This window comes from Manacus candei, unplaced genomic scaffold (assembly GCF_025592945.1).
Source record: "Manacus candei isolate 608988 ecotype Guabito, Panama unplaced genomic scaffold, ASM2559294v1 h1tg000044l, whole genome shotgun sequence".
NCBI classification, from domain to species: domain Eukaryota; kingdom Metazoa; phylum Chordata; class Aves; order Passeriformes; family Pipridae; genus Manacus; species Manacus candei.
Window position 1 is genome coordinate 279,026 of NW_026138092.1, and position 26,821 is coordinate 305,846.

The 26,821-nt window shown below is 42.3% G+C and overlaps 2 protein-coding genes across 5 annotated transcripts in view; one reads left to right on the plus strand and one right to left on the minus strand.

The window, feature by feature from the left end:
* The window catches only part of LOC127474782 (sterile alpha motif domain-containing protein 13), a 61,114-nt gene that overhangs the window by 11,402 nt on the left and 22,891 nt on the right, over nt 1-26,821 (minus strand). For 2 of the 4 annotated variants that reach the window (XM_051796080.1, XM_051796082.1), the window contains 10 exons: nt 20,370-20,514; nt 16,735-16,887; nt 12,791-12,968; nt 11,406-11,487; nt 10,238-10,399; nt 8,511-8,708; nt 4,775-7,939; nt 1,660-1,887; nt 1,337-1,480; nt 419-582 (listed from right to left, as the gene is read on the minus strand). In XM_051796080.1, coding sequence (XP_051652040.1) covers nt 7,584-7,939; nt 8,511-8,708; nt 10,238-10,399; nt 11,406-11,487; nt 12,791-12,968; nt 16,735-16,847 — 1,089 coding nt within the window. In that variant the 5' untranslated portion in view covers nt 16,848-16,887; nt 20,370-20,514 and the 3' untranslated portion in view covers nt 419-582; nt 1,337-1,480; nt 1,660-1,887; nt 4,775-7,583. The remainder of the gene's footprint in view (nt 1-418; nt 583-1,336; nt 1,481-1,659; nt 1,888-4,774; nt 7,940-8,510; nt 8,709-10,237; nt 10,400-11,405; nt 11,488-12,790; nt 12,969-16,734; nt 16,888-20,369; nt 20,515-26,821) is intronic. The other 2 variants (XM_051796078.1, XM_051796079.1) reach the window with 1 other exon arrangement.
* Nucleotides 13,462-25,350, plus strand: LOC127474793 (uricase-like). The gene is made up of 5 exons (XM_051796107.1): nt 13,462-15,450; nt 19,205-19,423; nt 20,148-20,264; nt 20,390-20,468; nt 23,581-25,350. Exons 1-5 carry the CDS (start codon nt 15,439-15,441, stop codon nt 23,799-23,801), a joined length of 648 nt encoding a protein of 215 aa, XP_051652067.1. The 5' UTR covers nt 13,462-15,438; the 3' UTR covers nt 23,802-25,350.

Genomic DNA, 26,821 nt, shown 5'->3' on the forward strand with positions numbered 1-26,821 from the left:
GTAGGACTGAGGAGATAGAGCTTTCAGCCTTCATTCTGCCAGAGACAGGCCTTGAAAGAGTATCTTGAGTTACTGAGATGCAAAAAAATATACCCCTAAAGGTGGGGGTATCACTTCTTCCTGACTTGGGTACTGAAAGTATAGCCATGAACAAAGAGAGACAGTGTCCACCAAAAGGAAGTTCATCTCTGGCCAGCTCCTGTGTAGTCCTGCCTCAGAGAAGTTCTCTCAAAGAAGCTGCCTGTGCATAAGACCTCTCTGAGGTCTGTCCTAACAGCCACCCTGGCAGTGCTGGGGACAAGGCTGTGGTCAGGCCAAGGAGTGCAACTCCTGCTAGGGACATTTTCATCGTGTCGTGACTATGCTATCACCCTCTAAACACAGTTTGTGTCATAGACTATGGAATTTCAGATTTTACCCTTCAGGTTTTATAGGTGATTCCCATGTCTTTGAAGTTCTGTTCCCACTGAAGATGAAGGCAAATTCCTGCTGATATTAGTGGGGTTAGGATGTGTCCTTGTCTCTGTTTTTGCTGTTATTTCCTTTGTTGCAGCAGACCTATTCCTTTATTAAAGTTTTTGCCTGGGGAAAAAGAAAAGCCATGTTGCTAAATAAATTATGAAATATTTACATTCGTGAAGCCAACCCCTTATGGCTAGCTCCTCCTCTGATATTAACATGACACTTTTTATAGAGCTACAGCTTCTATACTGCCATTATTCCTCTGTGGGACTCAAGACCGGGAGGTGACAAAACAGCCACCATGAGCCAAGTGACAGTAAGTAATACCTGGGAATACTTAATGATTTTGACACTAAGTGCAGTGAGGAACTACTATATTAGACCAGTGGTAGTTTGTTTAGTGCTGGAGAGCAAAGTAGGATCAGAGATGATACTGAAGAAAACACAAAGCTTGGGAGGTTTCTAAATAAAACTTGATTTTTAACCTGACAATAACAGACCATACGTTGTAAATATATCTGTAATAACAATACCCAAAGCAAAGTGTTAAAGGCATCAGTCTTCTTATCTCTGTGTATTTTCTGTTTATTTTCTTTTGTATTTGTATTACTTTTTTTGCCTGCAGTTCTCTCAATACTACAAGAATGAATGCAGCTCACTTCAGCATCACCAGCTGTAATTAAATGATCCGCAGTTACTCCTATGAATGTTTTGCGTCTCTTGTTTTTACTGTATTTTTGTATTGGCTTTAAACCTTCTTTTAAAAGAGTGGTTTAGCATCTTATTCAAATACGTGTGGTTCAAACTGGTTAACTTAGCTTATGAATTTCTCTCACCTACTTTTACCTGTTTAATGCTTTTGACTTTGCCTTACCTCACCTCTCGTAGTTTGGTAACAGAGATGCAGCAACTTCCTCTCGGGTGTTGGTTTGGTTTGTGTTTTTGTACTGCTTGGCTAAGTCACTTCAGTTTATGCCTTTCATTTTAATCTCTGCGGCGTAGCCTGTGGAGACTGTATCTGTAAAATGGATAAATGTTAAGTATCTATCATAGTAAATTAAACATCCTGTAAACTGGATTTTTGCATAGCTAACTCCTAACGTTTCTCTGTCATCACACTCAAGGTCTCTGACCTCCTTGGTGTTGACAATCCTAACGCTCCTTCTGCTCTTCCCTTGCTCTCTCTGTCTTGCTCACCTTCAGTTGTCTTATTCCTTCTTCTCTCTTTTTCCTGCAAACTCTCTTTGCTCCCATTTCTCTGTTTCTTCTCATCTTTTGACAGTAAGAGGAGGGCAAGTTGGTGAGTGGTTGGGGATACAACTGCACAGATTATCCCTATTTGCTGTGCAGAAATTCTTTCATGGTCTTTTTTTGCAAAATATTCCATGCAACATTGTCAGTTCCTTTATTCTCACCTTGACTTTCCTGAAAGAAATATTTGGAGCATTAAGAAAGCAAGAGAGGAAAAGATGCAGATTTCCCTTGCAGAGTGCCCAGGATTTACAAGGTCAGGACGTGAAATGGAGCAGCTTTCAGAGCAGGGGAGGACAGTGGTGCTGACCATACTCATACCAGAGCAAAAATATGTTTTTAAACTGCACTATCGATAGAGAAATCTTGATGTTTGGCTGGCGGAATGTTAGCCCAAAAAGGAACCCTGGGAAAAGGAAGACACAAAAATGCCCTGCAGCTAAATACTCTCACACTTTAGAAAGCCAGAAGTAAGGAACAAAAAGAAAACACTCAGTAACATGGCTTTTAGTAAGCTTTCAGCAAGTTTTGGAATGTAATGGGGAAACTGTGTAATGCTGTAGTGTGATATCCATAATTTACGAGCATTAATACATGTGAAGACAGATTTTTGGATTACTGTATTATGATGCACAACTCTGTGGCTAATTTGCATGCAACATTTCTATGATTAATAAATTAGGCAATGCTAGAACTACTGTACTACAGTGAACCATTTGTAGCAATTGCCTTTACTCTAGCATGCAACATCAAATATTATGCTCTGCTCCTGTAAGCTCTGAATATTTGAATATGGGTTTGCAGTTCCCAAGCTGCAAAGTGATCAAAGGAGGGGAAGAATGTTCCTTACTTTTATCTCTCTTACATCAGAATAGTCAGAATAGTCACCAGACACCTTGGGAAGAAATGTCAAGCAAAGGCAAATGAAAAAAATAAAATCAAAAGGATTTACTAAAATCACTTGAGTAAAAGTGTAACACAGCTATTTATAAAAAGTGAGATATATTTCTCATGTCCTAATGTTTTGTATTTAACAGTTTTAGTAAAATGAACATATCACATATGCATAGAATAGCATATTTGTAATACTGGGATAAATAATTTAAAAACCCTAAAGATAAGCATACAATGGGTCTGCATTAAAAAGTTAGATTATGCTGTCTGAGGCCAAGATCTGAAAGTGCTACAACCGATTTCTGGGTTCACACATAACTTCTTTTACTGCCTTCATGCCAAATTTGTAAGGATTATGAGAAAATTCAGCAGATTAGATCTTTAATCTGGTATATCCAGTCTAAATACAAAAGTGTCAGATACGGCTAAGATACTCAGGGTATCAGGATATCTAGAAAACACTGATGTTGCTACCCCAGGTTGGAATTTCAGATCAGGCTCTCTGCCTTGTACTATGAAGAATTTGTTCCCTACAAGGTGTTTTTTCACACTTAGCCTACCATCAGTTTCTGTTCGTTCTCGTTTTTAAATTCCTGTCTTTTTAAGAAATCTCTTGTGAAATTAAAGAGGTGCATCATATTCTTGCATCACATTCTGAGCACAGTTAGACTGTGGCTTACTGAGCTTTCAGATGACGCTGCCAGCACTACTCTGCCTCCCGACCATTTCACCGCGGGCATAGGCAGCTTACACCTTCTGAAGCAATTGCTATATTAAGTACCCAGTGATGTATCTTTCCCAGAAACTGAAAATAAAGGTATAAAAGAGATTCACACAATACTTTATGGGCGTTAACATATGGGTGTAAGTTTCTCCATGGATAATTATGTGACTATGCTAATAATGCCAAGGATGGTTTGATACATTAAAAACGTTTCTCACAATGATGCTATTGAGCATTTCACTACTGTGTACATTTAAACAAAAGAGAGATGAGAGGCCCATATGTCTTTGTAAAAATAACCTTCTCCATTCATGCTGCAGGGAAGCTGAGGAAGCCCTGTTTGACACAGGCACTTACATTAGATGTGTTTACTGGAAACTTCCCGGTTTTGGGGGGGTTTTTTTGAGAGCAGAAAACTGCCCAAAATGTGCTAAGAGGGGAGCAGTGTGTGTGGTTTGTAAGGACAGCTGGAATATTGGGTGTTACTGACAGTGAAATGATCAAAACCTCCTGATGATCAAATGATCAAAACCTAATTTGTGCAGGACTGCTGTACTTTAAAGTGCCATCATGCACACTTTGAAGCAGACTTTGCTCTGGCTCAGAAGGACGCCTGTGGACCCCTGTGACAAGTCCAGGCACCAGGCTAAGTTAGCACGCCTTGGAGAAGGGAAAACTCAGAAATTTTTCCCAAAGCTTCTTTTGACTTGCTGGCGGGCAGCTACATTGTTCATCACTCCCGTAATGAGAGAGCAGGGTATGTTCAGTCATTGTGGAGACACCAGAAGCAATTCCATCACAAAGGCTGCTCTGTGAAGTGGGCTCAGGCTGCAATGCCTCTGCCTGTGTTACAGTTTACTGTAATTGCCCAGCTGGAATTAAACCTCACACAGTTTAAATATTTAAGCCTTCACTTTTTTTTTTTATGTTTAGCTTTTCTTCAATGTCAAATCCGTTGACCTCTTGCATTAAGTCTGTGTAAAATTGCACTTTCCAACACAGCAAACCACTGCCCTACTGACCCACAGTAACCAGTGTTAGAGAAGCATCCTCAGGGATACAGGGGTTTACAGAAAAATCATCACGGCTTTTTGAGCAGTCCTGCCCTTGCTCTGGGGTGGCAGTAGCAGTGGTGAGGGCAGGAGATGCAAATGGCAGGCATGTATTTCAGGAGACTGTATCTGCATTTCCTGCACCCCGCAAGCGTGTCAGGTGTGCTGGGACTGAGCCTCAGCTTGTGGAAATGATTACAAGGCAATTTATACCAAACAATGATCCCTACTGTTGTGTTTGTTACAAACTTGGCTGCAGTACAGTAATGTTTAGTGGATTAATAATGTTTTCTTTTGGCCTCTCCTACTCCCTCGGCAAACAATTTTCATGTATAATAATGTTCTCATTTAGTCTAACTAGAACGGAGCCCAAGGGTCAGAATAGCCATACCTGCACGCTGAGAAGGTACTCCAGGTTTGCAGACAAGAGAACAGCTTTATTCCTTCTCCAGGCCAGGGTCCAGTGCTTGTGCCCTCCTGCAGGGTCAGTTTTGCTGAGCACATCCCCCTGAAATTGCAGAGGGGCTGTGCCACATGTCCCCTTCTGCAGCAACCAGCCTGCCCGGTCAAAAGGGTCATGGTGGGCAGCAGAGGCAACACAGAATCACTGGGACAGGCAGGTATTTCTTGAGTGTTTGGCATTTTAAAATAGAACAGCGTATTTTAAATTTAAAAACTTTATGAATACATACATATAGGCATATAAAATAGGCAAAAAGTATTTCACACTAATGATTGATCACAGCGCGTGCTGTGAGGGCATATGAGGTTGAGTAAGTGGCTTATGGTCTTGCATTTGCACAGAAAGCCTTTGAGTTACAAACCCTTTAAAAATCTATTTGGTTTATTTTGTTGATTATCAGTCTCTTTTGGGAAACGAAGAGCCTGCCCATGTTTCATAAGGTGTGCAGCAGAAATACTACGATATGCAAATACTGAAGTTACACAACAATAGCAAAACTGAATTAAAGCTGTTTACAGCTAAAACATGAGAGAACCAGATCTGCAGCCTGTTTATTGCCACACCACTGAAATGAGTCTGTATACTGAGGTGCTTGTACTGCTGTATGGTACAGCTGTTTCTCTGCACCTTCCTACTGCTCTTTATACCTCCTCAGGTATAAAATGGAGGCAACCACTCCTGGGTATACTGAAAGAGGAATGCTTAAGTTAGTCTAGTAAATGCTTAAGTAGTCTAGCCTTATGCCAGCTATCAATTGATCAAATAATTAAGAACAGCAATCAGCACTTAAAGTCAAGTGACAGACTGGTGACGTGTAGCCTGGGAAGCAGGGCTGTGGCAACACTTCTGTGACAACCTGTGGGACAGAGACTCTTTGCTATCCAACTCTGTGAATCCAAATGCTGTGGCTGAGCATTTGAAAATACCATAATTACAGGTTGTGCCACAGGTGCAGGTGCTCTCTGAGGCACCACGGGGAGCCTCACCAGCACTGTCTCCAGTGGAGGGTTTCTCACCAGCCCTGTACACTGAGATCATGTGTACACAAACCCACGGGCAAGATGCCAGAGCTCAGACAGGCAGGTCAGGTTAGTGTCTGCCATGAAAAGATGGGCAAGAGAGATTAATTCTATCTTGGCTTATCTGAGTGATGCCCTACCATCCCACAGCGCAGTGTTCTGTGTCACTGGCAATATTTGCTGCCACAAAAGATGTTGCTCAACCCTAGCTAGCAAAAGAATGAAAGGTGTATATGTTAAACAATTTCACAAGCATCAGAGAAAAAGCATTACCAAGCAAATTATTTATCAAATGTTATGTCATAGGCAGAGAAAAGTAAAAAAAACATTTTGTGCAGGATATCTAAGCTATCTACACTATTTTCACTGAGCTATGAAACTCGGGTTTGCCTTTGATCCAGCTTGGCTAATTTTGAAATCTATTCTTCCACAGTTCCCTTCATTATGAAGGCTTGATACATTATTTGACAACCTCTCGTGGTTGTGGGGCATTTCTTTCTGTCTAATTCCTTTTAAGACACTTGTGGAGAACCAGTGGTAGGAACTAGGAACACAGCAAAACAGAAATATTAGTGGGACAGCCAACTCTTCAGACTGGAGTTTATATCAGCAATTCAGGAAAAAAATTACGAGTGAGATAGAACCCTATAAATATATTTAGGAACATATTAATGCAGATAAAATTCTGAAACCTGAACCCAAGAGTGTATCAGGATTTTCCAAATTTTCTTTACAGAAACTCCATGCAAACTTCAGGTCCTAAGCCTGAGAATGGAGATATTGAAAATTAACAGTCACATTTGTTGTAATGTGAAAAGGTAGATTAAATAACATCTTCCTTCAAATATTTTCTTCCCTTTTCTTTATTTTTTTTCCTAATTGTCTCCATTTTTCCCTTGGCAGCTATATACATTGTAACAAACCACAAATAACTATATAGATGGAAGAGGGAGACTGTCAACAGACTGTTTTTTCTCTTATTTTGCTTATTCAAATTTTGAACATGTTTATTTGTTTATAAGATTGCTGTACATGAATAAAAGCACTAGAAATACTCCCAAGCTATTGGTTATAGAGATGATTTAAAGATGCTTTAAAGCTCATTTATTCTCTAAAAATGAATCATGTAAAAATGAAGCCTTCCTGTCCACAGATCTACTCATCTCCCTCTCTGGATTTAATCAGCACTTTAAGAGATTCAGCCCAAACTGAGCAGAAATGCTGTGATTTATCTCAACAGCACCTGAAATATGGGGTGATTTTGAGGTATTTTGGGGTACTTGTCCCTTGCCAACTGCCCATTCCTGACAACCCAGCTCAGGAGAGAGGTTTCTGTTGTCCTTCCCATCCCATGTGCAGCCCCAACTCACAAGTTGCTCTAGGGGTGCCCATGCAGGGCACCCACAGTGATGTGCTTTGGTGCAGCCTTGTGCCACAGGATCCCATCCCATCGCATCCCATCCCATCCCAGCATGGATGGTGAGGAGCCAGCAGAGAGCAGAGCATGGCCCAGCACACGCAGAGCCTCTGGGTCCCACACCAGAGCAAACCAGCCATAATTTACCTGCACACCACCTGTTTTTATAGCCAACAAGGTGATGATCTAGCACACCTGGCAACTCACAGGGCCGTTTTTCACAGAGGAAATAGATTTTAAGGCAGATATTTCACACACTTTCTATGTAATAAGGGCTGTGCTGGTTGGGAGGAATGGTCTGTTATATCCCTGTGGAAGCAGCAGTGCAGCTTTCGTAGTGGATTATCAGGTGCCTGAAGGCACTGTAGATGTGTTCATTCTGGGTACAGATGAACCCACCACTTCTCCAAGCTTGCTCGGCAGCACGGTTTAAGTCTCCGATGCAGGTCCACTGATCTTCGTATTTCCTTGAAACAGCCCATTTGGAATGATCATTAATGGAATGAAAGGTGGAATTCAATGGCATCCCTATTAGGTTTATGTTGTAGACGTGGTAATCGAGAGAGCAATTTGAGTAAAGTTTTTGGCCAGAACGCTGCCAGGATTCAGCCAACAAATCGGTCTTCAGTTCCTGAGCTATCCAGGCCACATAGATATCTGCGGAATAACACAGGGTGTGGGAAATTAATCTTTCACGTTCCTTCATTTAAAAACAGACTGAAAAGCATCATCTAGATTACACTCGTTTCATTGCAATGCATAAAGTCAGCCAGAGGGGATTTTGCCCCTTCCCCTCATTTTGACTTTGGTTTCAGAAGTTCATTTCTAATTTTTCTCCTTCTAGAAAACCTGTTACAAACAACCAGCAGGATAAAAAGGAAAGGACAAAAAAATTGTAAATCTTCTTGATAACAAAAAGACCCCAGATGATTCAAGCCCCATATTTCTTCTTTGTTGTTATCATTCAATAAATTTTCTGAAAATATCACTGTTGAACACCTTAGGATGGACCAGACAGCTTTTTGCTTTGTGAGGCTGAGAGAATATTAAGTTGGGACACCATTCCTTGCCCTCTGTTTCATTCATTTGTGAAGCTGAACTTCTTTTTTTTTTCCCTCAAAGAAAATGCTAATTGTCAAAGAATATATTAATTGTCAAAGAATATATTAATTAATATATTAAGAATTAATTGAGAATGTGTGATACATAGAGCAACAGGTTCCCTTACCATCTATGAATGAGTGTGACTTTGCAAAGTGGAGAAAGGTTTCCCCACGAGCTGACCGGAGCTTGGTGAGGTGGCGCAAGGGGACCACAGGCAGCCTGGACTTTGCACAGAGCTTCTGCAGATTTGGGAGATCAGCTTGGAAGATGTTAGGGATGGAACAACTGTAGATTCCGGGATTATAACTCAACATCTGTTGGTCTGAGAAAAACCCACAGAAATGAACATAAGCAGAATTAAAATGGGCTAAAGCAAGGCAATCAAGAGAGCAAAGTTCTGCCTTGGAAAGGAAACGTAAGTCCTTCTTAATCTTCACAGCCTACCACTGGATGAGTTTGGCATTAAAGTATCTTATTTTACCAACCAAAAATATGTGTAACTGCTTTGTATTCCAGGTGGCTCTGCAGCACACAGACTGGCTGGGAGAGCACGCTCAGGTTTTTCCACTCACGCCTCATTATTAGCAGAACTGTTAAATGGTGGTCTTGGTCCGCTGCCACTGCCACCCCTGCTCATCTTCAAGCCTCTGTGCAGCCACACAGCACTCAGACAGCATGTGTAAATCCAAACCTGTCTGTATTTACAGAAGTGGTTTCCAGTCAGTTACAGCTGCCAAGCCAAATGCAAACAGAAGAGCTGCCCAAGGGTCTAGTTTGGTTTTAGGGAGAACAGAACTTGAGTTTCAGCGTCTGGATTGAATTTCCAGAAGAAATTCACTTTTCTGAACACTGCTCAGCTTAACTGTAGAAGTCCTTGCCATGGATATCATAAAGAGCTAGGGAACAAATGGGCTCATTAGACGAGTTCAGGAAAGACCAGTCCATCAGGAACATTCCAGTCTTTCTGGCTCAGGAAATCCCTGAACCACAGATTATCAGAAGCTGGGAGGATGAGGCAGGAAAAGCACTAGTGTATGCATCTCATTTTCTTGTCCTCTTTCCCTAAACACGTGCACAGATGTGTTTCCACAAACAGGAACCTGGTTTAGATTGCTCTAAGGTGTGGCCACCCTGGCAACTTGCACAGCATGTGTGCTTCATTAATATGATTTGAGGTTTGTAACCGAGAAAACAGTGAAAAAACAGTGTGAAAAGAGGTAAGGAGCATGTCAACATGACTTCTTGTAATGCCTTTTGACAGTTCTTTGCAGGATTCCAGTACCAGTTATCACTGTCAGATAGTTCTGAATCTTACAGGTATATATTTTGTTGTTTTTTTGGGATTTTTTTTATATATTCAGTATTGGTGATTTTTGTGGCAAAAAACACCTGGGGAAATTCTAGGTGATATTTATTCCATACTTCATATTTCTGATGAGTCAAGGCTACTACTTCAGCTCAAGCTGTACTAGCCTTACATTTTTAGAACTGCAGGTGATTGTAGCTGAATGAGCTATTACTGTTAAAAATTATTAATCATCCTACTTTATGTTTCCAAAGCACTTCATATACACAGACTAATTTACCCTTGATAAGCACTTGTGACTATTATTATCCTAATAATCCCCATGGGGAGAAGGAAACAGAGTGGAAGAGCGAATTTCCCACATTCACGCAGGAAATCGTTGGATAAACATAACTGAAACCAAGAATGCTCTCTCCAGGCCCCATTTGGTTTCCCAGTCTGACAACAAAGGTCAAGAACAATGAATTTTTGAGGTGAAGCCTCAAGGAAAGCAATCAGAGAGCTGTGGTGGGACAAAGGCTTTCTTAGGGCAAAGCTTTTCATACCTATTTCAGTGAACTGGTCATATTTGAAGGTTATACAGATGGCTGTCTGTCCAAAGGACTCCCCAGTAGCTGGATACCCGTAACCTTCCTCAGGGATGGGAGGGAACAGAGGCACACTGTGAATTACCCAGAAGCCTTGTGATTTGTCCAAGAGCAGAAATCCTGTAAAAGAAAAGTTACTGCTAATGAATTAAGGATGAAAAAGCCCTGAGACAATAGAGCTGTGTCCTGCTTTGGTTCTGCTGCTGTGGAGACCACATTTCAACATGTTAATACCTACAGTAAACTGGTTCTAGAGTAGATTAATGGATCATAGGAGACACTAATATTGTATTAAAATTGCATCAATTCTTTCCTGCATAGACTAACGCAAACTGTCATGTTTCATTTGAAAAAAAAAAAATCTTTTCAAAACCTCTCTTCCTCTGCTCAAATTTTGTCTTCAAAAGTTCTGACTGTGACCCTCTCTCCACTGCTTATTTTCCCTTCCTTCATATATTCACTGGATAAGGGGAAATAGACTCTGTCAACATTGTGTCTTTCTTCTAGACCAAATTCTCTTCCATTGTAAGCAGCAGAGAGACAGGCTACGATTCCCCCCTCAGGAGGCTACTCCAGGGTGGAGCATGGCTCCTGAGCTGTCCCCATTGCTGCAGCCTGAAAATACAGCCCTGCAAAATGTGGTCATACCCAAGACAGGCTGGGCAAACCCCATCTGCTTCCTCAAGGGAACATTTAGACCTCCACTGAAGTTTATATCTAAATCTTGTTTTTCTGTAACTGCATACCATGATCTTGGCAGCAGTGTCTTACCCCAGAGAGTTTGGAGGGGTATACGTTCAGGGTGTCTTTCCCTTCACATCTTGTACTGCTGTTGCCATCAAGCACAGGATAACGTGGTTTGTACTCACTAAAAGAATCTGTATGAGTTTCAACTCTTGAAACAAAGAGTCCAAAAGCCCTAAGATCCTTCACACAGCACAAGCATACCAAAACCAAAACAGAAGCTGCAGCATATGTAACTATACAACAAACCACACATCATGCAAATCATTCTCCAGTTTTGCTTTAGGCAGGAATTTTAGTTATGCAGGTAGACAAACAGACAAGTAGATGCTATCCATAACTTTGGAAAGGAGAAAATAATAGGTTGGGACACTCCCTGTACCTTTGGTGTGTCCACTTTTCCACCCTTTGGAGTCTGATTCAGGGATCTCATCGTTGTATATCGCATAGGCAATGGTGTTCCTCTGCAGGGAAACACACACTTCTGAAACATGACATTGAGTAAAAGGAAGGCATTTAAGAGAACATCTGCTGGAAACAGAAGAATTCAGGACTCCTCTGCGTGAACATCACGAGCCTAATCCTGCTCCCAGTTCAGCTGACACAGTCTTCACAGATGCTACAGTTAAATAAACCTGAAGACTCAGCATCAGGGCTCTGGTTAACATGAAGTGGAAGTTTTCTCAATCACTGCAGTAGCCCTTTCTCACAGGGTTGAATATGCTTGCTAAGACAGTTTACATGGGTTTACGGCATTTGCTTGCAAAAAAGTTCCCCTCTCTGTTTTTTTGTGCCTCTCTCTGATTTAGCAATCAGATCCGGTGAAAACATTTGCTGAGTAAAAATAGACATGACAAGTGTTCTCAAGAAGGGCAAGCAATTAAAGCTTTTTTGCAAAATATTTGCATGTGGCCGCACCTTATTTCCCCTGAACAAAGAACTTCAAAGGAGTTGGGACATGCTTCCCCTCCCAATGTACTAAGAGTTTGTAAACAGTTTATTACAATTACAGTGAGACCTGCAACAGGACAGTTTTCTGGACTGACAGTATTTGACTGACTTCTGGGAATCTCTTCTACATATAAATTAATGACACCCCACCACTAACCCAGAGTAGAAATGCAAAGACATACCCAGACTCTCAACAATACTATGTAGATGGTAAAAAAATAACTACAGGCAGATCTTGTGATATTTTACAATTACTTCACACGAATTGTGTGAAGTATGAATATGTGAGGTGTCTCCCTGTATATATATGTGTGGTGTCTCCCTGGGGGAGAAAAAAAAAAGGCCAACCAGCAGCATATCACTGCTGGAGCAGTCACAGTGATTTCAGGGAGAAGATAAAAATATAGATTTGATTTGAGGGGGGAAACACATGCACATAGGAGGGCTGAGGACGAGTGTCTGTAACAGTCACCACTGGCCCTGGTCTGAGTTCCAAGCCAGTTCACAGCTTCAGATATTGCTCAACATGAATTGCAGAGAAGAAGCCAAAGGGAGTATGTACCAACACTCTTTTTTGACGGGTAGTACTTTAAGTGTATGAAAAGCTTGACTAGAAATTAGAATTTTGAGGATAATTTCTAATTGTAGCCAAAACTGCAAATAGTCTGCCCACTGTCAAGGCGCTCCCCCTGATGTGCTTTAGTAGATCTGGGCAGTCAGGTCTGGCCATACCTCCATGTGCTTATTTTGGGTGGTTTCATTTCATCTGCATGTAATAGCAAGTAAACATACTAACAATAATTAAATGTCACTTGCCTTAGATTCATATGTGTCATACAGCTGCTTCAGTGTTCGTCCCAGAGCGCCCTGCGTCGTGTTGATGAGGTATTTACCAAGCTGCCACTGTGGAGCCAGGGCATCCATGTACATGTATTCCAGCCCCAGCACGGGAATCTCTCCTTTAGCATGTTTTGGTAACTTATAAAGAGCGAACCTGCAACAGGGAAGAGCAATTACTTTTTTACCACCACCCTATTTGAATGTGTAAAGCAGTGTCTCCTTCCCACCTGAGGAAGAGAAGGGTAACTCCAGGATTGCCTCGGCTGGAGGGGGAGCAGTGCCACCAGCACGCAGTGTGGACATCCCAGCCTCAAAGCAATGATCCAGCACAGGAACCAGCTGCAGTTTGACAGCACAATACCTGCTGCAGATAAATTTGTTCTGCTTCTTAGCAACCAAGGGAGGCTGATTCAGCACCAAACTCCTATTGGTGTGGCCAGACTGCTGTTGGTACCCCTAAAGTATTTCAGGTAGCCCTGGTTTGGTGTCCACCAAATCCCTATTGCTCCTCGTTCTGGTAGAGAGCCTTGGGTCCCAAACCCAGTCTACTGTTCTCATGGTCAAACAACTTATATAAATATGGCTTTATATTAAATAGATAAAATTAGGTATTAAAATAAAGAATGCATTATCTTACATTTATACATTTCACAATCACTAAATAAGCATAAAGCACGGTGATAAAATGTTGTTCCAATCCTGCTTCTCCCAAGAGACTTGCACACTACTGAACTGTTGCAGACTGGATATTTGCAAACTTTTAGCCAGAAACACAAATCTTTTCAAAATTGTAGAGTACTCAATATTGTCAGTAAATGGCTCAGTTCATACTAAGGTCCCTGATAAAGTAAACAAGTTTTCCCATTGCACAAGTCCATGGGATTAATTGCAATATAATTAATTCAGCCACTTTCTTCAAGGGCTGTACTTGAGTAATTTGTTATTTACATCAATAGTAAGGACTGGGTGGCATTATTTTCAATCTATACTATTCACCAGAAATGCAGCCTGTGCTTAACCCTTCAAGTATATCAGGAGGAATAAGCCTTGCCCAGTTGATTTACAGTCTGAGGTTGGTCACAAAAGGCATCTCCAAATGCAGGTAAGAAGTGGCAGGAAAGTGTTCTGCTAGAAGAGGATATTTAATCTGTGGGAAATGCACACGTAGAGGGAGAAGAAAACCACACACCACTGGTCACCCTGGTAATCCACCTGTGCTGCCACTGACTGAATGATGTTCCTTAAGTACCCTAGGAGAAATAACTTCTGATGACAGATTGCAGAGAAGAAAGTGATTTATGTAACAAGGCTGGGGAGAGCTGCCCGTGCCTGTCTGTGCAGCAGGTGTCACAACAATCCCTTTATCTGAAATGAAGATTTGGAAAGGAGAGGAATAGCAGTAGTTACAGTAGTACAAGCTAAACCAGGAATTAGTAGATGAAGCCTTTCCAAACTGCTTTGAAATGTAGTGGAATATTTATGCTTTGGAGGTGTTTACAGCCTTGCATCTGACAAATCCACCTTAGCAGGTATGCTTACGGAAACACTAGTCATTGAGCTATCAGTAAATTGCTTGCCAATTCCCAGCAGATACATGTTTTGGCTCTTTCTAGAAAGCCAGCTGAGTATATTAGCAATTAAAGTTGTCTAAAAACTTTACTGCTATTTGTGCATGGGAAATTTCTCAAGAACTTAGGCATATGTGGGAACAGAGTGAAAGCTATTTTCCTAAGAACAAAGGAAAAGTGAAGCTGCTTAGACCTGATTAGCATTGTCACATTGTTTGCTTGTGACTGAACACCAGCTTACAACAAAAAATGATATCGTTACTTCTATATCACATCTTCATTTCTTCCCCTCCTCCCTACTGAAAGAAAACCAACCCAAACAATGGGGATCTGTGGCTTCAGTCCTCAACTCAACACTTCTCAGAAAGCACAGTTTTACCTTTTATTTGCAGGGAAAACTTCCCACAGAATACAGTGAGTTTGGAAGAATAAGGGAAAGACTCTAAGCCCTCCTTAGAAAGCCAAACCTGTGGCCATTTGCTCCTGCAGCCTCTGTGTGAGGTGCAGTGAAGAGAGTGGGACGAGCTCCTTTGTGGAATGAAAGCAGGGGGGAGGCACTGCATAGGGGTAGAAGCTGCCAGCCCAGCTGGGAGTACAGATGGGATCAAGTCAGATAAGGCAACTGATTCTTCCAGTTTAGTGGCAAATGAAAGGGTGTGTGAATACTAATAATGAGTAATTACGGAATACTGCAGGATGAAACCATTGGACAGTAGGAACTCACATAAAGCTCATGCTAACTGAAAATTAAACCTGCAGTGCTGTTTGTTTGAAGGGGCATCTTTTGGTTAAGAGGAAGTTCTTCTCAGCAGTTTCAGTTCTGCTTCTCCTGTTGGCTTCATAGCAACCAAATCCAGAATCCAAAGGCTGATCCTTTCTTTTCAATAAACTAGGATGATCCTGGCAGACAGCCAAGTTTCTCTTTCGTTTCGTCAGGGCACATTGAAAAGGAAATCCCGTTGTCCTTCCTGCTAAATTTGTCAATAACAACAGGGATTTGTCTGTGCAGATGCCAAAGTTCCCACCTGGAACAGGCCCCATGTCACTGGCATTCATATGGAGGCACAGGTGAATTACTCCTAGCCACAGCTTTCAAAGAATTTCTCAGAGAATATGGATATAAAAATTGTCTTCATTGAAGAAATGGATAGTAAAAGTGGTTTTATGTGGGGTTTTTTGTTTGTTTAGATTTTGGTCTTTTTTTTTTTTTTTAGCTTTAGCACAAAAAATTCATTCTGCAAGGAATAATTGCAGTTTGGGGAGAAATGAAAATGAAATATCTCATACCTTTAAGTCGTTGGGTAGTTGCACCAACTAAGACTGATTCTTGAAAAAATAAATCATGTTATCCAGAAATGCCTTGGTAAGGGTGACAAGTCACAGGGATGGACATCATACATTTGATGCTACACCAATACAGAGCAAAGCCAGCTTTATGCTCCTGCTTGAGTGAGGAGCACCTGCTTTCCCTGAAGTTAGTTTTGTGGGCAAGGGAAAGGATGGGCCTACTTCTTTATCACTTGTATCCAAACTAATCATTGTTCCATGAGAAAAACACTTTTATTTTGAAACTGGTTGATATTTATCTTCGGGAAGCTTCTGTGCTCTTTTTTAAGAGCCCTCATTTCACTTTTTAAACCTGAGCTGGATACGTATTATGCAATTGTACTTCGCGTCTTTCATCTTCCAAGTCCATTAATCCAATTAATCATTTAATACCCAAAGTCGGGCTCGCTGCTGCAGTGGGGTGGTACCAGCTATAAGGTGGCGGGGAGCGGCCCCTGCTCCTCAGTCACAGGGCACAGGCGGCTTTGCCACACTGCTGCCACCGCATCCCCCCCGGCGGCTCTGCCTCCGCTCCCCCTCAGCCACGGCACCAACGGGACGAGTCCCCCCCGCTGCTGTTCAGGCCGGAGCTGCGAGGCCAAGGGCGGGACGCGGGCGGCTCTCCCGCCCGGCTCAGTGTCCTGTGCCAGGTGAGCCCTGTGCCAGGTGAGCCCTGTGCCGGAGCCCGGCCCGGGCCGGTGCCCCCGGGGCTGCCGCTGGCGAGCGCAGCCTTGGCACCCCTACACACGTTATGCTGCCTTTGATCATGAGGCATGAACGCTGTGTAAAACGGTGATTATTTTGCAGTTAGTCATAATGCGGGACGGTGGTTGGTTCAGAGAAATGAAATCACATTTCAATAACTTAACCTTGTTTTTCCCGGTGCAAAATTCTGCCACTACTCACAGGACTGAACTAATGATTGCCCTGCATTGCTTCTCAGTGACCCACCCACTTCCCGCGGCTTAGTCTCAAGTGTTTTTATTTACTCACCCAGAGTTTCTCCCCGGCACGGTATTTACTTACCAGTCGACTATCTCCCCATCTTCATTCCTGCAGGAAATCTCAGCTGCCCACAGGGGCACAGAGGAGAGAAGCAAGAGCAAAGCAGGGTGGCACCATGCAGATCCTGCGGGCATTTTGGTTTCTCGGCTGCGCAGGACGAGCACCGAGTAGGCTCTAAAAGGAGAAGTGCTGCGTTAGCTGTCGGCTCCTTCCCACGGAGCAGCGAGCACACCCTGGGCGCTGCCCGGGACGGCACAGCCAGCATGGGAAGTCGGGCTCCCACAGCAAGGACGGCCATCGACAGCGGGGCAAGGGCTCCTGGGAGCCGCTGGAATCTGCTCGCAATTTCTCTGGGCAACAAAATGACAGTTGTCAAGTTATGTTTTTGACAAAACTTGTATTTTTACTATTTATAAAGTTCATAGTATTCTGCTTAAAACAAACCCAAACCAACCTGCAGAACCCCTTTTTTTTTAGTGCTGCGTGACTGACGTATAAATTTTTTACAACTACCTGAAAAAAAACTTGGTGTTCAGACAAGCAAACCAAAATCATTTCCATCCCACTATTCTCCACCCAGCCCTCGCAGTGAGCACAGCCCTTGCACCACGCCTGCAGAAAGTTTCTGGTGCAGTGCTGAGCCCTGCCCAGTCCTGGCTCCAGCAGTGGGGACCTTCAATCACCCATGGGGATTGAGCTCATAGGGACTGACAGCTGGAGAAATGCTCTGATCTCCAAGCCAAATTACTTTACTTACAATTAGTTAATTTTTAAGTGCATTAGCATTATCGAGGAACAAACATGTATGAATTGAGCAATTTCACATCTGATAATCTTTTAGCAAGTCACGCATAAAAAGCTTCAATTTATATTTTGGTGTGTAAAATGTTCTTTCTCCCTCCTCATTATTCCTACATTAAAAGGGGCTGATTTACATTAAAAGATGTTGCTACCAAGTATGGGATATTTCAGAAAGTCTACTGCAATGAGCTCTGGCTATTGTAGCATAAAAGAAATACAACCTTTGCAGTATTCTGTCATCTTGCAAATACAGCCTCTCCAACACTGTAAGAGATGGGTAAATGGGGTGTGTTTGACAGAAGCAGGATAAAATTTTATAACAGGGCTTAACACAAACAAAACCAGTGATCCCAGGTAGCCAGGATTTTGGAGGTGTGGATCAAGACCTGAATTTGGCTACTCACATTCACTTCTGATTCTTTTTGCGGGAGATCAGAACCGTGACACAGCTGTGAGAAAACACTTTCAACCAGCTCAGCTCAGTGTCTTTTGTCCCTGCTCTTGGGAATTGCAATGTGCACAGACAGGTAATAAAACACATAACATGCCAAGAACACGACAGCTGTTTCCACTTTTTTTATGATTTCTGCCTGCTTTCGAAGCAACCTTCCTGCCTCTCACAGAACTGGTTTGACACTCATCGCTTCCACTTGGCCTTGGAGCAGCAGGTCCCCACAGCCCCGTGCCCAGGACAGGGACAGCCCTGGGGATGTGTAGTGCTGTCCCTGGGGATGTGCAGAGCTGTCCCTGGGGGTGTGCAGAGCTGTCCCTGGGGATGTGCAGAGCTGTCCCTGGGGGTGTGCAGAGCTGTCCCTGGGGATGTGCAGAGCTGTCCCTGGGGATGTGCAGTGCTGTCCCTGGGGGTGTGCAGTGCTGTCCCTGGGGATGTGCAGAGCTGTCCCTGGGGGTGTGCAGAGCTGTCCCTGGGGGTGTGCAGAGCTGTCCCTGGGGGTGTGCAGAGCTGTCCCTGGGGATGTGCAGAGCTGTCCCTGGGGATGTGCAGTGCTGTCCCTGGGGGTGTGCAGAGCTGTCCCTGGGGATGTGCAGAGCTGTCCCTGGGGGTGTGCAGTGCCTGCCGGGCTCTGCCGCTTCCAGGGGCTCTGCCACGCAGGACACTGACTGCATTTTGCAGCTTCTGCTGAAAACAGAGAGGGCTCAGTGCAGCACAGGGAGAGCCAGGAGCCAGAGGAGTAGGAGGTGGGGAAAGTCTGTTCTTGGTGGCAGGGAAAATCGGGAGCTGCCTCTAGAGAGAGGCAGCCCAACCTGGCAGGTGGGGTGCCCGTGGAGGGTGCAGGTGTGAATGCTGCCTGCCCTCTGCATGGCTGTACCCGAGATGACAGAGTGCACTGGGACACTAGGTTCAGAAAGAGGTGATGGAAGGGAGATTCAAGAAGGTCTACAGTCAGAACTAATTCAAAGATGACAAATGAGAGTCTAGTTCACTGTTACTCCTGTTCTATCTCGCCCCAAGAATATATTAAAATTTTGTCACAGCTGCTACTGATGTAATAGTGGTCTCCTAAAGCATTTTTTCTTCCCATCAGGACTTTGAGATTTATAATGGAAATATTCTCATTATCACAGGTAACCACAGAAATAAAGGCCATAAACACTGTTTATGTTTCATTGACTGAGCATAACTCAGGCTTCTACTGAGTTCCTTTACAACTGCCGTGTATTTTCTCTGCAGATCAAGGATGTAGAAGTCCTCAACTGCGAATATGGCAAAAACACAATTAAGTTCCTTCGCCTGCATAGAGAGGGGAAGAAGCATTTTGTTAAAGAAGTGGAAGTGTGCACACATCTCCGTCTGACTTCTCCTCAGGAGTACCTGGAAGGAAACAACTCTCTTGTGATACCTACAGACACCATAAAGAATATTGTCCTTGTGTTGGCCAAAAAAAATGGGGTATTTTTTTATTTTTTTAACTAGCCTTGCTGTTTCTTATGACTTCATTTGGAAGTGTTCATTATACTTTTAATTTTAATTGGCATGTCAGATCAGCACTGAAGTCGTCTTCAGCGATATGAGAGACAAGTTCTCCTCCTCCGCTGCAGACTCCTTTTTTCCTCACAATTAACATTATTTTTGTAATTTTATCATATAAGATCCATCTTTTTTTTTTAATTTTTAGCACATAATACTTCATTATTCCTATATAGCATTTTTAAACAGGTCTCAAAGCATGAGAGACTCCTCTTAATTCTTCTAACTGTGCTCTTACTTCACCAATTGCATCTATCATGACAATCTGTAGCGCTAATTGTCTGTCTCTGTAATGAAACCCCATTTCTACCACGTTAAACTTAATCAGAATAATTACTGTTCACTATGCTGAAATAATTATTTCAGCATTATATCCTCAAAGTGTAAGGTTAGCAGTTAATTTCAGTCCAAGGATTGCAGCTCACTGTACCACAGAACAGGAGGTTTTTGATGCAACTGGAGCTGCTATTTGCAGCGTGTGCTGCAAGCTGGTCAAATGACTGGGTACAGTGCACCAAGCCAGGAATAAGAGAAATCTGTGTTTTTAACTACACTGATTCCTCTCAAATATTTACAGCAACCAGAAAAATCTAGTTTTGTACATGAGGTAATTGCTTCTTTCTAATAATGCTGTTTGCTCTCTCAGATCCCGAGTTTAGAACAATTTGCTATAGATATCTGCAATCACTTCATGACAACATTTTGCCAAGTGGTGTACGTCAAAAGCTACGTTCAAGAAGTACCATGGCAACGTCTGCACGAGGTATCTAAAATACCAATACATTCTGTTTGTTTTTGCTGTAGCCATTCCTCGCTCTCTTAGCTCCTGTTTTCCAGTTAAGATAATATTTATGGCACTTTTACTTACATGTCTGCTCTAAATTGCAGAATGGTGTTCCTCACATCCACTCATTCATATGTGTTCCTGATGGGATCCGCTTTTGTGAAGCTGAGCAGTGCCGAAATGGTGAGAAAAAAACCTGGCAACTTCCCCTACTTCTCAGTAAATATTTCTGCCAATGAGAGACGAAGGTGGCTTTAGAGAGAGCTACAGGCGTTACAGGGCTTACAGCACAGCCAAAACGCTCCACAGGTCTAAAACAAAGAACACTTCTAGAGTCTATTTTGCAGTTCTTGATCTCTGAGATGCAGCTAAAGAACTAATGCAGCTCACAATCGTATGTACATTCCAAACACAGAATGCTTACAACAGCACATCCAGCAGAACTGTTTTATATTGAGACAGGACTTAATAGCCTTCCAAGAGCAGGCTGCTTACTTTTTTACCCTATGGTATATTCTGCAGTCCCCCTATTATCATTACTCTATGCCCCACTGCTGCAGGCCAACTGCCTATAGTTTGCAGTTATTTTCAAACCCCTGTCAACGTGCTCTAATTTTATTGCCAAGATAGTTGCAGTTCCATTGCTGCAAGCCAGGCCAGCTTGAACATCATGAGCACTCAGGTCTACACGCAAACAATTTTTCACATGAAAATACTAGATTTCTGTGATACTTAAAAGACATAAGCTTTCAAGCTCAACTGTCTTGTCCATAAATTTGCATTCCAAAGGAAGTGTAAAAATTATCTTTACTTGCTATGGCTCATGACAAGAACATAAGTTCAGTCTCACTGTGATGGTGTTTCATTTAACCCATCTCTCAGACTCCTGGGAACTGAGCTGAGACCACTACATCATTTCACACAATAGGTTTAGAGGTTTTAGGCACTAGTTTGGTACCTATCTCAACTGCACTATCGTAACTTAGAACTATCTCCCATCCTACAACCAGTGGCAAGACCACTTTCAGCTGCAGACAGGGCACAAGTTTTGAAAGGTGCATTTGAGCACTGTTCCTGTGTTCCAAAATGAAGGAGGGAAGGAAGGAGGGAGGGAGGAAAAACACAAGTCTCCAGTGCCTCTTGGCCTCATCTCTTTTAATGCTACCAGTAACATTAACTACTGCTGTACTTCTGGCATCCTCAATAGTATTGACTTTGGTTTCTGGAAAATGTTAAGAAATAAATCTGAACTAAAAAAAAAAAAAGGAAAGAAAAGAAAAAAGAAAGAAAAAGAGTTTATGCTTTCTTGAAAAGCTGCTGCTCTTAATGTAAATTCAATTACATTTTTCATCATCTTGAAAATTCAGCATGAAATTCTGCAATTTCAGATTCTACACAAACAAAAAGCCTTTAAGGCTCACTGAAGAAACCACTTTTCCTTCTTAGATTTCCCTTCATGCAACCCTTTAGCTGTTTCTTTAGGATTCCCTGCCTAGGTGAACAATAACCAAAGAGAAGATATTTGAATCACTTTTATTTTTTTTCTAAGAGAATGTTCTCTATATTTAGCATCCTCCTATGCACCTATCAGCCAGACACAGGAGTTCAATTCTCAGTTAATCCTATCTTTTAACACTTTTCTCATCATGAAAAAAAAACAAACCTAGTGAGACTTAATAGACTTATTTTTTGTCATTATATCAGCTGATAAAAGGCTCAGAGTGTTTTGGAAACTGAAAACATCAAAAGTAAGAGAGTCAACATTTGACAATTGAAGACAGCACAAGCACAAAACATACTGAAAGCACAACGTAGGCTGCTCACCTTGGAAACTCTGCCTAGGTGTTACATCCTTCAGAGTGAGCTCCAGGCTGATTGCTGCACAGCCTTTCAGTCTTTTGTTGCAAGGAGCTCTTTCAAACAAGGCTATGTATTTGACTATAGGATAAATGTATCTCCAGTTTCACTGATAGAATCTGCACTACATTAATACCTGTGTATCACAGTCTTATACCCAAGCAATAAATTAATCAAGATCTGAACAAACCCCAGAATATCCTGTCCAAGGACAGTTTCTTCTTTACATCTTTTTAAGGCTTTGGTAAATAACTGGGTGATATAGGCAAAATTACAGCTATACCTCCATAGACTCATTCAAAACCAATAATGAACGTAAACAAGAAAAGACAGATAAAAGAAACATAAGACGCAGTTTCAATAATATCCAGTTATGGAGCAGTTTAAAAAAACCCAAATCTCTAAACAATCATGCAGTTGAGAAACGTCTACCACAGTGGAATTGTTTCCAGTATAAATTCCTGCAAAGACATGGTTTAAAGATAAAATTTGTCAGTCTTCCCAGTCCAAGGCAGGATTACTATGCACGAGATGTATTCAAGGATTACTAGCTAGTGCGAGCACCAAGAGCAGTACAGAAACAGCAGCTTGGGCTTCAGCTGTCTGTACAGGCCCTGAATGAGATGAGCCTGCATGCCATGAAGTTTCTACTTTCTGAATCTGCTTTTTGGCAGTTCTGGTGAGTGAAATTTTCAGTTATCAGTTTGGTGTGCTCTAAATGACTGACTGCATATAATTTTTAGCCACCATTCAGAAGGTGTGTCAGGAGAAAACATTCAGGACACAGTTGTTTGATCTTTAGGAGATGGTAATGCACTCATGCAGCCGTGATCCACAACAGCACATTTATAAGTAGTGGCTAAGAGCAAAGTCACTGTCAGTTTGAATCTGTGGGTGGCATCTGTATCGATGCCAGTTCCTGCTCATTAGCTGAGCTGCAGGGATTTGCACTGGCTCCTCGCCCTCTCATTCTCAGGGATGCAAAACTCCCAACAGGATGGCTATGTAAAGCAAATTTCTGACTGAGGCTCCACCTTTACACAGACTGTTTTTGCACTCGTCTGTGTTTTTAGAAAAGGGGCACCATACCTCTCCTGTACACCACAGCACTAGTAGCCTATTTCATTTCCCTTTAGAGAAATCAGTCATTCCTAAGTTGACATCAGTGGGAGCCAACCCAATGCATGTCCCAGTTCCAAGCAGGTGAGATAAAAAAGCTCCCCTTAAGTGCAGGTCAATTGGTGGGATTCTCCATTTTCTGGACTGAGCTCTGACTTCAGTAGTTTTTGTCTTGCTTCTTACCATTCTGCTAACATCAGTGTGCAGAAAATTATTATCTGCTTTCTGGCTTTGTAGCTGTCACTGCAAGTATCACCCAGAGGTTTTTTTCTCTCTGCCTGAAAATGAGCTCCTATTGTCTTGTAATTTTGGATCACAGGTCCTCTGGTCGTCTTTGCTGGAATTAAAGACCTGAAACTTATGAAGACGACACAGTCTGGATTTGAAGGCTTCTATAAGAATGAACACACCACACTTCCTGAAAGGCATGACAGGATTCTATGTGGAGAGCTCTTCTGCAAGTGGTCATATGGCGAATGCAAGGATTTTGACTTTGACTGCATATGGTATATGTCTTACCAAGTAATACTGATTACCTAATCTATGGCCACAAATCCCTCTATACAATAAGCAGGTGTAAGGGCTAGATCTGCATCTGCTGTGCACCAGCCACTTGCAGGTCTCAGTGGCGGCACTAAGCTCGTTACAAGGAGTGAGAGGCATGTCTTGGGGGTACTCCTCTCTCTGATGCTGCCTCAGTGGACAGGATTTAAATGAACAGTTCAGTGTTCAGTACAGAACACATTTGGAGAATAAAATAATGATTTTTTAAAATACTTTTAGCAAAACCGGCTTGTGAATTCTAGAGCTGGTGGGGGAGACCTGGGAAGAATTTGGAGGTGACAGGACAAATAAATCATTCCTCCACAAAGACACAAAAAATACAAAAACCCCACCTCACAGTAAAACATTTTGGATCTAAACAGAGAGAGTTGATACAAAGTTTTGTAAGAACCTGTGTTACCTCTAGGAACAAAATCCGTGAATGTATCCTTGAAGCCTTTTCCGGACCACCTGACTGTGGGGAATATTCACCCTCATATCAGAAAACTGTCAACTCTATCCAGATGCTTGTCCTTTCCAAAGTGTCACAGGTATCTTCTTTCCTCCTTATGATGTCTTAGTTAAACAACAGTGAATGTTAATTGGATGAGCGAGAAACAAACATGAGACTATTATTTCCTCTGTCAGACTGAAAACTGGTGATACAGCCAGATGGTCAGAAAAAAACATGAACACACTGAGAAGTTCCTATGCTGCTTCCCAGGTGTGAACACAACAGGGGAGAATATCACTCAGTGCTTGGCAGCACTTGAGTAAAAGTGAAAGGTGTCCTACACGACACATGTTCACTAGATTACATTTAGTCAACTGTACTGGGAGGGCTGCATTGTTCTTTTTCTACAGCAAGTGAAAAGCCTGCCAGGCTGTTGCTGAAGAGGTGCCCTAATTCACTGTCTCATCCGTTTTCATGGTTTCAGGTACAGGTCATAGAAGTGGTCTTGAACAACACTTTCTATAATGTCCTAGACATGAAGAATCTAGGCTTGACCAATGACAAAGAAGTAAGTAAATGCTTCAAATATAACTTGCCTGCACTCTTTAGAACTACTCAGCCTTAAAGCATAGCAGCACTTCTGTACACAGCAGAGCTAGAGGGAGCAAACTTTCTCACCCAGCCCCAGTAAAAGCTCCACCTTACCTCTAAGGTTTACGGTTTACGAAAGAATAATTAATTGCCTTCTTGCATTGTTGATAAAAGCTAAAGGAGCACAGTGGAATGCTTTGGACATCAAAAGGATCTGTAACAGAGACTCTGAAAAATCAATTCCGTTTTCTCCAATGAATTTGACTTTCAGTTATAATGTCAACCTGTGCAGTTTTAACCAAGCAAAATGAACCATGGCATCCTTTCCCATTGCCAGGCAGTGTGAAAAGCCAGCCCACTGTGGCTCTTCTTTCTGCTCCACTGGCACCACCACTGAGGCCAGGGAACATCCTTGGTGCAGCGGGTTACAAGTAGGTCAGCGAGGCCACAGGCTGGCTCTGGGTGACAGAGCACCAGCACTCTAAGGGAGCAGTGAAGGGATGTTTCTGTAGCCATTAGGAGCTAAGGCAGGTTGGTCCAACATGGACAAGGTGCAAGCTTGGGATGAGGCAGAGGGTGAGAGATGTAGGGGATGAGATGTATTTCCTCCCTCCACAGCTGCTGTGGCTGCCAGCCAGGTCCAGCTGAAGTCTGTTACAATATCCTCCTGTGAGAGAGAAACAGGGCTATTCCATTTTGCATCGACAGTCTATAGTCTGTTTATGCTCTAGTCTCCCTCTAAAGTCTTGGGATACTGCTTCCATCCTCTCCCATCCTTGCCTTCTTTGATGTATAGGTCCACCTGGACTTGTTATAACATCAACATCCACCACTGATGTTCATAAGAGAAGGAAAGGGCCTGGCAGGTGAATTTGTCTCAAAAGTAACCCATGTGTTTGTGCTCATTCCCCTCAGGTTTTGATTCCTGTGGAAGCTCCTTATGGCTCCTGTGCTTGCACTCTTGGCAGGAAGAAGTTTTTTGAAGCACAAGGCCATGTGCTGAAAGATGAGAGGAAATGTCAGTTTGGACTGGCAGCTGCCCAGGGAAACTAAACCTCTTGGCTATGCTCACACCTTCCTGATAAACTTAACAGCACAGCTTTCCTATCAATATTTACTCGTTATTGGCCTCTTCCATTGCTGACTACTTTTCCCTCTATGAACTCCTGAGGATGGGATTTATGAAGAACCTTCAGAAATTCAGAAATCAAAGTCTGTTCCTGAATTTCAGTGTGATTTGCAGATTGAAATCCCCTACACTCTTTGGAAAATCCCAGCTGAAAACATTATAGCAAATTAATTTTTAAACCAGCTATTCCCAGACCTCTTAACGAAACAAATAATTTGATAACTGCAATATTTTTTGACATGTAAAATCAGAAACTCTGTATATTCTATTTATTAATATTTCTTCAGTAAAATGAATATACAGGCACAAGATCTGCTGTTTCATCAACATAACCTGTCATAACCCCTTGATGCCACACTGACCTACAGAGCTGAGGTTCTGACCCAGTGACTGAACAGGGAATCAGTCAGACATGGATTTCTTTGCACAGGAAATGAAAAACAGGAAAAAAAAGTATCTCTCATATCTCCTTTGTGGTATGAATATTTAACAGCTGTTGACTACTTTCTCTGCATGAATTCTGACTGCATGCATGCTGCTGCTGCTCATCAGATCATAAAGTTACTATATAACTACTTCTATATTAATGGCTGAGGTGTTTGAGGGTTTGGGCTATCTCTGTAGGTTTAATTAAATAATTTTCCTTAGTCTAATAATCTTATCATGACTTCTGAGCAGGCAGGAGTCAACCCAAGTAACCCTATTATTTTGAGGAGGGGTAGGCAGAAAGCCAGCCAGGCAGACAATGCTTATGTTACTTTAGTTATCCCAGGTGATGGCTTTGAACATAGAGATAAAACTATACAGTCAACAGTTCTCATCTTGCAAACTGGGCTGGCACAT

Bases quoted from the DNA above. Each gene is read 5' to 3' on its own strand.
- LOC127474793 (XM_051796107.1), top strand. The intron at 19,424-20,147 runs GTATTTTTTTAT...TTGCTCTCTCAG, and splicing joins TGTTGGCCAAAAAAAATGGG to ATCCCGAGTTTAGAACAATT. The intron at 20,265-20,389 runs GTATCTAAAATA...TCTAAATTGCAG, and splicing joins CATGGCAACGTCTGCACGAG to AATGGTGTTCCTCACATCCA.